Source organism: Anser cygnoides, chromosome 17, assembly GCF_040182565.1.
Source record: "Anser cygnoides isolate HZ-2024a breed goose chromosome 17, Taihu_goose_T2T_genome, whole genome shotgun sequence".
NCBI classification, from domain to species: Eukaryota; Metazoa; Chordata; class Aves; order Anseriformes; family Anatidae; genus Anser; species Anser cygnoides.
The window spans coordinates 3,493,191-3,505,389 of NC_089889.1; the positions used below are offsets into that span (position 1 = coordinate 3,493,191).

Here is a 12,199-nt window from a genome sequence, read left to right on the forward strand (position 1 = left end):
TCCTAGCTAAAGTAATAGCATTAAATTACTCATAACAGGGAACCCAGAGAAGCAGATGCACCATGATTAGCAAGAATGCCAGTTACTTAAAGGGTTCTATTAAAATAAATCTCTTGGCACAGCAGCATAGCATGGGACACAGCACATGACCTCACCATCACAATTACGGAATGAATAACTCCGATGAATGTCGTTTAAACATCGGGCTAGCCTAACCCCATTTATCATCTGTCCTTCACAGCAGGAGACAAGCGGCTGCAAACAAAGCCTTTCGCGAGCGACAACGGGGTGATCAGCTTGCAGGTCCTCCATCCCCTTGCCCAGCGAGACACACGCCCGGTGTTTCATCTCCAGAGTAAAGCACAACTGTGTATGGGCTCAAGTCCACACACAGAACATCTCTGCAAAGTCTACGGTTGTGTTGCAAGTGGTTCAGTGCCTTCATTTCTTCTATTTTTATTTTTTTTAATTGTAACTTACTACTTTGAGCAATGCTGCAGAGGAGTAAAGACGGGGTGGGTTGCATGGTGATAGCAGGCAATCCAAGCATTGTTCTAGCTTTTAAAAACAGGTTACGGCTATAATCTTACCTTGTTTACCACTGATTATTGTTTACATTTCAACTCCTCAATCCAAATAAGTTAGACAGTGATTATAAAGGGTTGACATGCTCTAGCTTCACAGTGAAGTTTCTTGGTGCATTACCGCAATATATTTACACAGTGCTGGTGGCTTATTTCAATGACCCATGAGAGTTTTGATTTGAGATTATTCAAGTTATGAAGACTGACAGCGCTACACATCGTAGACCTATTGTCCATGAATAACGAGGACACAAAACCATTGTCTGGAAACAATAACCAGAACAATTTTTTCCCCTCCAGCTCCCATTAGGCAACAGGATATGTTGATAGTCCAGACAAATTCTCCTGGGAGAATCCATTAAAATAACACTCAAGTCTTGGGATTTCTCATCCCATTTGGACACAGATGCAAGAAGCTTACTGCTGGTAGATGGTTTCAGCTGATAATGATAGCAAAGGCATCTACGTATCCACTGAACAAGAACATGACAACAAATTTCCCCAGAGGATCCTGCTAACACTTCCTCATACTGTTGTGGCAAAGGAGGCTGAGATAACATTCTCTATGGCCAATTACTGGGTTTTGTCATTTCAGATCCAAAGGCTATCACAAGTGGCAATGAAAACCCCAGAAACAGCCTTGTCCTTTGGGAACCAGAGAAAGCCTAAATTGCTTCATGCAACTTACCAGAAAAAAAATTCCTGAGGCTGCTTAGGATGGATGAATCTGGCCATTTTTGGATAGCTTTTAAGACCTGGTTTCAGCAATCAGAACTTTTTCCCCCGTTCTGTTTTAGAAAGGAAGACCAAAGGCTCTGAAGATGTAAAGAGCTAAGGAACAAAATTTAGGATGGGAGAGCAGTAAGCTACCTGTGTTCAGTTTCTTCTATATGTTAAGGGAGAAGTATTCCCAACCATCTCTGGTTGGATGTCATTTAGGCTGACCGTGATTTCATCTTCTAACTGATTTTCCAAAGCATTGCCCCCTTCCCATCGCCAACCGCCTGCCCTGATGTGCTCCTGGCACACACTAAGAAGGTGCACATGCTACAGGGCACACCAGGGCTGCACGCACCAAGAAGGTGCCAGTTACACCACAGCTGGCGCGTTGCAGGTGCATGTAGTGTGATTGCTATTTTACACCCTTCTTACCTCCCCTCATGAGAAGATCCCTTCCCTCACAGTTTTTTCACTACTTTGTTAGGTCACAAAAGTCAAGTTTAGGCAGGAAATGAAATTCCCTCCCCTTCACTTTTATGCTTAAAAATTACCCTTTTTTCCCCCTTGTCCTTGATAGACAGGAGTTCAATAACCCTTTCCAGAAATGCTGGGAGAGCTTAGAAGCAATGCAGCCTGTTAGCTGGGCTCACTGTGGCTATACCAGCATCGAGCACCACAAATAAAACAGCACGACAACAAATGCACAGCTGCAGCCATAGCTGCTGCAAGCCTGAATTACACAGCACCTAAAACCAGAAGGCCAACGATAGAGATGCTGGAAAATACCACGAGGTCCCGAACCTAATACATGGCTTATTCTTCGCGCATTTTTCCAGCAGAGGGTTTTTGTACGTGGATAACACACACGGTGACTGTGTGCACACACATGGGTGTATCCTTTCTGTCTTCAGCTGTCTCTTGCCGCGGTATGACTCAGCGCTGGGTTCTGTTAGCCACTCCTTTTTGATCATTTGAACTGACATCTAATTCATTACGAGCAACCAGCTTTCACCACCACCAACCTCCCATCTGCTGACACAGATATCTCATAGACCAGGCACCACTCGTGCTCAGTGTTTACTGCAGGTACTCCAAAATCAGGTCTTTGACCATGAAAACAAAATGTTGTTTTATCCTAAAAGCGTAGTTGAGCCTTATGCCTCAAACCAATTTTTTTTCCCAAAAAATGCATGTGTCAAAGACCGTGAAACATTCAGTTAAGGTGATATCACCTGAATCAGTCTAATACCTGAGGAAAAAAACTTTGTTAGTGCAAAAAAGGAAGGGAGCAGGGGAGATGGTGCTCTTCCACTCTTACAGAAGCCAAGAAGGAAAACTTTTGATCAGATCAAAATTGACATAATTTTATCAGTGCACGGCATCTTCTAAGACAAAACAGGAAGTTACATGAACTTAATTAAAAGTAAAAAAAACCACCCACACTGTTATTAATACATTAGGTTGCTGAAGTAGAACAGCACACACAACCTTTGGCTGTCAGTCGAAGGCTTTTGTACTGCACTCAGTAGAGCAAAGTGCCATTAGTGCTAGGCATTATAGAGCACAGGCTCGGCAAGGGAGCAGCCTTTTAAAGAGGGAGAAAGTAACTTGATGAGGCAGAGCTGCTGGCAGGGCTGTGTGTAGCATGCAGATCTTTCAAGCCCCATTTCAACAAATTAACTGTGATGTGGCAATCTTCACCGGGCTTGAGTCGGGACCTTTAACAAGATACGGCAAAACAGTCTGCAGACACTCGGCAGCCCTGAAGCAAGGGAAGGCAGGTCAGCTTCTCTGCTCCTGGTGTGCAGGAGTCCAGTGCATGCTTACTGGTTGTATTGGGAAGACAATATTAAAGGAGGCAGGAGAGAGGAACCTTGTTCCCCCCTAGGGCTGGGTTTTAATGGTACTTCTGGACCTGTGCTTTGTGAAGTACAAATCAGAAACAATCCATGTCAAGGGGGACTGACAGGCCTGCAGCAACGTTGCTGGAGGACAGTGAGGAATTCGTGAGTTTGGTTCTTGTTACTCAAACGCAAGGCTTACTGTACCTCTTCGTGCACAGCGACGGTGGCACTACCCATATGGCAAACCAAGTTCCACCGCAGTGGGATTTCCCACTCTCTACCTCCTCTGAGAAGTTGCGGATGCCACAGGACCCTGATTTTGTATACACCACGTGCATCACATTATGAATGCAGGCAACTCCAAGCTGCACCATCCGTTTCCATGGCAATGGGACTGCATCAGCAGTCGGCTGGGTTGAGTTTAGGCCATCCTCACCTCGGCTCCAGCGCTGCACACAAATCCCTGCTGCTAACACAAACCAAGTGATGTCACCAGTAACCATGGTGCCCGCACCGAGCTTTCCATGTGCCCTTTGCGCTCCAACATGCATCCTTCACGCATGACAATTGCTTTAATCCAATTAGTGATTGTAAAAAAAAAAAAAACTACACAAAGGCCAGTGTCAATACTTATTTAGCAAAGGAAGGTTAGTTCGAGTCAACAGGACAACAATCCGAACACGAAGCTCTACGATAGCACTTCCACTTCTCGTTGCGCTGTACACGTAGGAATGATCTGAAACTGGAGAGAGGGGAAGGAAATCTGTTCCTCGTCAATAGTTTTATTAATGAAGGCAAAGGAGCAGCCGTTTTAAATATCCTCTTTCTAGGTTTGATCAATAGCTGGGCAATGCACAGTGCTTCCTTCCATCTGGGCAGTACCTCTTATCCCAAACATCAGCACTTCACCGGCTGAATATAAAACCTGGTCTTAAGTGCTCCTACCATCCATTCGAAAACAAACAAAAGGAGTCCTGAAACGAGAGTGAGTTGTAAAGAGTGCACATGGAGAACTCAGAAGGCTGCCCAGACAGGCAGGAACCCGGCCACCATACCACGAAAAGACCCTGCCATCTCCCACGCTGCTGTAGCAGATGGCCACACAGGACAGCTCTATCACGACGGACACATTTCACAAAGACCCAAGACTTTGCTGGCCGTTAGCACAGCCTCCTCCAATTCACTCTACCCATTAACAAACCACCTTCATGCCCCCATCCAAGACTGGATTTGGAAGGGATGCTACTTCTTGACAGATCAGAAATCAACAGCATCAACTCTGCGCAGGAAAGGGCTGTCCTGCATGCTCTGCGGCTGGGGGTTATGCTCAGAGCCACCAGGAGGGCCAAGCACCTCCTGCCCTTCCCCTTCCAGCCAGTCTGGTTTCACTGGGCGTACCCAACCACATCACATAATTCGGTAGAAGATTTTGAGAGTAACCATGAAGTCGTTGTCATCTGTCTTCCCAATCTAGTATCGCACAGATGAAATTTCCAGGAAGGCTGACCCTTTAGGTCCTCCCATGCTCTGCAGGGAGCTGCCCTCTGATCTCCTCCCTGCCAGAAGCAGGGATATTACGGGGCTCTTCCCTTGAGTTTACCAAGCAAGAATTGGGACTATCACACACAAATGGCTGGCCTTTTGTCCCCTGCTTCAATCACTGTGTAATGCTGCCTCCAAGGAGGCAGTAAACACACCAGGAGAAAGAAAAGGATGTCATCCCTGAAGGGTCTTCCTGTCAGAAGAGCCACTTGCTGGTGGGAGGTATTTTAGTGTCCAGGAGATTCTGGGTCTGCTCCTGCCACCCCTTCGCTCTCCTGAGAGCTGCCTGAGGTGACGGTCACAGACCTTGGCATTGCACCCAGCCCCAGGCATACCAGCAGCTCCCACCAGGCTCCGAGGGCAGGGCATCGCCACCAGGAGAATTCAAGATAGAGGGAGAATCCTGCAAGAAATCCCAGCCAGCAGAAGCAGAACAAAGCTGGACCTGCAGAAGGCCCTGTCCCAAAGAAAGGACTGCTCTCACCCAAGCAAGCACAGGTTACTTGTGCCTCATCTGCAGCACCATCACTCTTGGCTGCTTTTCTTGTAATGTAAGACATATTCCTAAAAAAAGCCCTAAAAATTAAAGCTGGGACAGGTTGTCATCAGCAGGCTCTTGCAAGACAGAGCACAGGTATGCACAGCGTCAACTTGTAAAATATTGTACGCGCTGCATTATTTAGAATCGGGTCTAGAAATTAATGAAGCTGTTTGTACAATACCAGGATATTTTGAGGACAATCAATTGCACAGGACTATAAATAATTTACAGCATTAAGAGAACCGTTCTCATGGCCACTCATTAATCACCCCGCCTTACAAAGACACCCAGCCACACTCCTACGGAGCCAAGGCTGTATGTGCCAGAGGCACATGAATTAGGAATCACTTTATTATGGAGATACCTCAAACTTGTTTACCCCACACGCTCCATCTTTCAAAATGTCTGCTACACTTCCAGCACAATATTTCATCTTACCTCAAGTATTTCCTTCCCTGTCTTTAAATGGATTTTTCACTGCATTAGCTATTCCACAGACACTGTCCGTGAGGATTACTGTCCCTAGTTTAGAAGGAGAAAAAGCAAGTTGCCCATTATTATGCTGTGAGTCAGAGATGAAATTTCAACTCCCTGTTTCGGATCAATTCTGATCCTCCGACTACATCCCAGATTTTAGGAACCTAAGTGCAACTATTCCCCAATAGACTGTACACTAAACTACCAGAGGACTGGCTCAAAGAAATCCCCAGAATTTTCCTAATACCTAATTCATCACTTGCCTTCAGATCTTAGAATTAAGGACCTAATGCAGATCAACAATCAATATTTTGTTCACAGGTAGACAGATCAAATTTTCTTTCATAAGAATAAAAATGAAAGAGAAGGAAAAAGGATTTTTGACAGCCGCAAACCCAGTAGGATTATCAGTGCTGCATCTTTTATTAAAACTAGTACAAATCTGAAGTTTAAAATCATGCTTTGTTATAACCTTATCTCAGCTTCACTGAGTTTTGTTGGAGAGCAGAAGCATGCAGACTGTAAAAGCACCATAGCTCATTACTCTAAAATAAAAACTTTCTTCACCAGGTATGGAATAGCAGCCAATTTAAGAACTGTTCCAAGATAATGACTACAAAAGAAAAAAAAAAAAAGAAAAAAAAAAGGAAAAAGTTTGCTATTTCTATAAGGTTTTCCAAAACATTAATCCAGATGGTTGTCAATGTCAAATCCTGCAAACTGGACTTGAAGTCTAGTAACACCAAATGCAGCCCTCCCTTGATCCAGAAGCAATGCAAGTGTGAGCATCTCAGTGTCCTCTTTCGTAAGGGCACAAGCCCTTGTGATCAAAGACAAAAGGTTACGAAAACCAGAGAAGGAAGAGAGAACATAAGAGTCACAGGTTTTGAATCCTGCAGCATAGAAATTCACTGAAATCCTCAAACCAGGATTTTGCTTTTAGGAGACTCTGCATCTTCCAAGGTCTCCGGAGCTGTCAGCGGTGTCACCTGCTTTTGAAATTAAAGCATACATGTCTATCTGTCCAGATGGCCAAGGCATCTGCAAACGAAACGAAAAAATAATCAGCCATCCTGTTCTTCGGTGTCCAGAGATGAAGGGTTGCTTTGCTTTCCCCCACTCAATCTTGCACCATCTGCTGAGCCTGCTGGCAGTTGCCAAGTGTAGCTAACAGTTTAAGGGACAAGACTTTTGCACCCAGATATCAGCACATGGCCTCAAAAATTACCGAAAACGGGCTCTGTGGTGGAGCCTGTTCCCAAAGGCCCTGCCTGAGAGCCTCAGCCAAAGGAAGGCGAACACAGGGCAGCGCGGGGGTCTGGAGCCCGCGACGACCGACACACCACCACCTTTTGGAAGGGAGGAAAGCGACTGGCGGCGCTCCACCAGCACTACGACAGGTGAGCACAGCACACCGCAGATGCTTGGAAACACACTCTGAATTTTCAGCAAAGCCAATAAATGCAGAGCCCTGAGGGACTGTAGAAGACGGGCCCATGTTAAAAGATGCGAAGAGCCCTCGACGCCCAGGATCCCGGCCAAGTTCAACGGATAGTGCTGAGCAGATGGCTTTTCCTAAAGAGATTGCCACAAACAAGGGCCAGAGTCCTTCCCCAGCTGTGGACCTTCAAAGTGCCGAATAACAAAGTATTACTGTTATTAGCTCATAAGGATGAAGTAGCATCTTAAAATAACTCCCATCCTCAAAAGGCAATCACTAGGTCCGAGCGAGTCTTTCTAAAATACGCGCTGTCTTGGGAGGCAGGTCACAAGTACCCAGAGAAATCTCCTTGGAGCAAGAGAGCACTGAAGCTGTTTACAACAGAGAAACAGAGAAAGCAAGCTGTGCACGCTGGTATAAATATAAGATTTAATAATGTGAGGAATCCTCTCGTCTTATGCAGGGGTCAGAAGGGCAATGGTCTCTCGGAATCCCATGCCATATGGAACTGCAGTAATGAATGGTATTAAGACAATAAATGGGCTGACCTTTGGCTAATAACATACTGATCTTCCTACGAATGCCTTCAGATCTTGGAATACAAGCTTTTAGGAGACAGAGACTTAATATTAAAATGTGTGTTGTTTCTGGGGCAAAGGGGGGACACAGAAAGTACGTTCCCTAAACACACAAGAAAAGAAAGCATACGTTACAGGACAGGATAGCTGCTGAGACAAATATGCAAACATCTAGAAGAGAAATAATTAAGAGTTCCCTTAATAAGATTTATCTAAAGTGTCACAGAGAAAAAACAGAACAGTCCTATCCTTTGTGCCCAAGAGGCTTCACAGTCCTTGCAGAGACAGAAACATTGCACATGCCTTTGGGGTGATACATAGAGTCAGAGAAGACATCCATGACAGAGTCCTTGGTTCAGCATTTCTTCAGAAAGAAATCCCTACAGGTGCTTGGAACAGTCCCCTCCATCAACTGTTTGTGCTTCATTTCGGGTCTCCACTGCCAGCACTTACCCAAGTAGCTTTCTGCTTATGTTAGGACAGGAGCCTGCAGTTCCTCCAGTTTCTCCTTGCAGTCCTGTGGGCAAGTCTGCAGGTCAAGTTTATCTAGACATCTCTCCCCCTTGGAAGCAGCAGTGGGATTTTAAATGCGTGCATACAGATCTTATGAAAAAAATTACACTGCAAAACTCTTATCTAGAAAAGAGATGCAAAGAGTGATTTCACTGGTTTGATATATTTTTTGCCTTTTATGCATCAGAACGACAGGCCACACTAGACAGGAAGATCACTGATTCTGAGTTCAGATATAAAAATTAGTATGTTTTAATTGGATAGAAAAAGAGAGAAAAGTGCAGCTATGATGAAAAAAAATGAACCACAACCACTGTGCACATGGAGGAGCTGAGACCTAACTGCTCCGTGGCTAACGCAGCAAGGGCTCCCAACCCAATGACGCCAACAACACTGCGTGAGAGGTTTCCCATGAAAACAGTGATACTGATAGACTAAAATTTAATAGAGGAAAGCTATTCAGTTTAGACCTGCTAGGCTTCAAGCAACTGAAGGGTACATTAAGCCCTTTGCTGTAATGTAAAATTAACTTATTTATGGAAGAATCTAAGTGCTACTTAAAGTACTGAAATCACTGTCTCTGTAGATAGTATTTCAGAAGCTAGCAGAAAGCAATACTTGAGAGACTCCTTTTTTCTCCACCCTCCACCTCCCCCAGAAAAGAGGAAAAACCAAAAGGAAGCAGCAGGCCACTCATCTCCATTTTCACGGGTTTACAAACCAGTTTGGGGAACTTTAAGCACAAGAGGAGCTTCAGAGCAACGTGGGCGCGGACACAATGATTTATTGTATGCCTCGCCTGCCGAGAGGCACAGTGTACCAACAACAGTTTATAATAATGTGCAATTTTAATTCTCCCATCCTGCAAACATGGTAAATGCAAGTACAGCCTGTCCTGGCTCAAAGGAAAGATCCTTTGCTACTTGGGCATGACGCTGCTTACATCAAAACCGGTGGAAATTTTGTTATGGCTTGCAACACGACGGAGGGACTGTTCCCTCCTGAAAGGAGATGAAAGGACCTTCCACTGCAAAGGCAAAAACCTCCATAGAAACGTCTTTAAAACGTGACCACAATATTACAGCTTGAGTCTGAACGCCCACGCCAACATGGCTTGGAGGGCCTAAATCTGCAAAAAGGGTTCCCAGAGGAACTGCATGGAGCAGCTGTTTCATCCCCAGGTGGGAAGATCTTTTTGGAGATCTTTAGCTGGGAGGATGCTGAAATCCGGGAGAATGATTTGATTGCTCTTGAAAGAGCAGCTTTCTACCAACTGGTTTGGAGCTTAATAGGGAGCTTCACTCATGAGCTTGAAGTTAAATGAGTGATCAACTTCAAGGACATGCTTAAGACTGCCTAAAACCCTTGAGGAATACTTGTGACATATCCTTTTTACCTTGTTGGAAAACTGCTTCTTACAGAACGGGCTGATTGGCGTCTCCAGTGGTAACAACACCGTACTGTATGCAACAAATGTCTTTGAAATGAACCTTTTGCTCTTAAGAATCGCTCCTCTCCCCAGGAACTACTTTAAATGGTTCTGTTCTACACATTTCAGACAAACATTTTTAAGAAATGCCTCTACACTGCTGTTTTATACAGATATCTCTGCTTGTTCCCCTAAGGAGGCTCAACCTACACGGCTTGCTTCTCCTGTGACCTCCCCGCACATTTCAGAGGCAAAATAAAAGACAGACACGAAGCACTTTCCCATTCCCTGAAAGGAACGCAAGTCATGCTCCCCACTGCTCTCTCCCCAGCAGCTGTCTCACAGACAAAACCTCCACTTCTAAATCACACTGAAGAAAAAGGACATTTTATAGCAAGGTCTAGGAAAAGCTCCCATTGAAGCCAGCAGGAATCTTTCCACCAATTTCAAGAAGCAGATCCCTACTTAATACTAATAAACAGAACATAAACTCCATATATTACTGTAAGTGGCTTTCCTGGTTTTGATAATTATATTTTTTTTGAGCTAAGACTACTTTCAGTGTAAAGCGCAGCTAACTTTTCCTCTTGTACTACTCATACACATAACAGAGCAAAGTCACTTGCTTGCCATGTACTTCACTTCTGTAGCTCACCTGCATCTTGGGCTACATCCAGCATCTCTTACTGCCCTGCGCCGGGTAGGTGGAGGGAGATCAGAGACGTGACAACATCACTTCCCAGCACACCAGCTACTGCACCTGACCCATGAGGAAAACTAATTTTGCTGCATATCAAAGGATTAGAAAATTAGAAGCAGGGCTGGATGGAAGTGTAGTTTCTGATGTAGTTTCCTGGGCCAGTGAACCTCCCCCCTGCACGAAGCCCTAACGGCATGTCCAGTCCTTTGACATGAAGATATGGCCAAAATCACTGTCAAGTGAACAAAGTGGAGCCCAGTGCTCCGCATTAATTATTTTAACTGCTGAAAGCGAACAGCAAACTCATCCCACTGACCAAGTCCTCCACAGTCAAATAGTTCGTCTGACAGCAGGCCTCATGCAGGCACTCCCCAGTTAACAATTCATCCTCCGTTAAATTAGGTGGGCTCTTCCTCCTTAATCACATCGTTCTCCTGCACGCTCTGCTGCTCGCTGAGGAGTTCTGCACAGCTAACACACTGCTTCCATTAGCCAGCTCTTTATTTAAAACAGCTGGGCTAAATTTGGAAGAAAAAATTTGTGACAAAATAGTTACAACAATATTCAAAGCTACTACAGCATCAGGTAAAGCTAGACAAAAATGATGCCACCTAGGAATAATGTTTACTAATTTATGTTCACATTTAGGCTAAACGCACAAAGATGATACATATCCTGGAGTAGTGTCAGAAAAAAAACACTGTTATCACTCGAAAACACGTACCATACGCTGTTTTGGCAGTCAAGTCCAAGTGTATTAGTCCACAAAGAAATACAGTTGGATGGTTGGGGGAGAGAAGGGATAGAATTGTGCTTTTGCTATATATTTTTCCTTAAATTTAAGTCATTTTAGGTTTTGAACCAAAGTGGATTCTGCTAGCATTCATCCCGCCACAGAAAGAGGAGGTCTACTGCCAACTCAGTATTAGACGTGTGCTTTGTTGGATAAGCAAAATTAATTTTTATTTAAGGTGCGGGACAATGAAATAACTCTTCAAATTCATTTCCTTTTAAAAACGCTCCCAGTTGGATTTCAAACACTGGGAGAACATGGGCACAGAGGATTTGAGTTATAAAAAACCAACATTTTTATTAACTTTTATTGAAGAGAGGGGATTTAACAAAAAGTCCCACCAGTATTCAACAGCCTATTAAAAATAACAAGTTTTATGCCTCGACTGATTAGTATCTGTCTCATAGTGGCACATAAGAAATACCACATCTAGATTTTTTTTCCCCTAAATTCCAAGTTACGCCTGTTTCTTCCGTGCAAAAGAGCACAAGCCTTTGGTTTGCAGATGGAGCTGGCATCATCAGTTACCGCAGCCTGGCTGGGAAGCAGTGGCTGCGTAAGCCCTACAGCCCAATCACCTCCAGTTCGGTTCCCAAAGCCCTAGGCTCAATACTTCCCTTCTCCTGAACGGCCTATCCGTGAGCCAGTATTTCCCCAGGCAGGACGAACAGAGGTTCTCTAATTTAAGGACAAAAGGAGGCAGAACTTCAGGAGTTCATAACTGGAAGTTTGTATTCCTTTTTCCCCCTGCTCAGAAAACCTCAAATTTAAAATAATTCATTCTCCACATGCTCTTCCACACAAAGCCCTGTGTCAGCCTGCACCAAACACACCAGCAGAAACGTTACTGACCTGTATCATGTACAGCTGCGCGATTCGATATTCTTCCACGCTCATCGGAAGAGGAATACGATACTCCTTTATAAGCATTTTGAATACAAAATCTTTTGTCCTCTTAGAAACACAATCCAGAAGCTTTTAGTAAAGGCTCCTTAAATAATGGCAAGCAAATGCATTGAGGATCCCTGAAACAGAGC

At 44.4% G+C, this 12,199-nt stretch overlaps 1 protein-coding gene across 14 annotated transcripts in view; it reads right to left on the bottom strand.

Moving 5' to 3' along the window:
* Nucleotides 1-12,199, bottom strand: part of PITPNM2 (phosphatidylinositol transfer protein membrane associated 2) — a 132,862-nt gene that overhangs the window by 54,178 nt on the left and 66,485 nt on the right. For 12 of the 14 annotated variants that reach the window (XM_066979224.1, XM_066979225.1, XM_066979227.1 and 9 more), the window contains one exon: nucleotides 12,015-12,187. In XM_066979224.1, coding sequence (XP_066835325.1) covers nucleotides 12,015-12,092 — 78 coding nt within the window. In that variant the 5' untranslated portion in view covers nucleotides 12,093-12,187. Of the gene's footprint in view, nucleotides 1-3,352; nucleotides 3,557-3,584; nucleotides 3,605-12,014; nucleotides 12,188-12,199 lie in introns of those variants that run through there. The other 2 variants (XM_066979226.1, XM_048073702.2) reach the window with 2 other exon arrangements.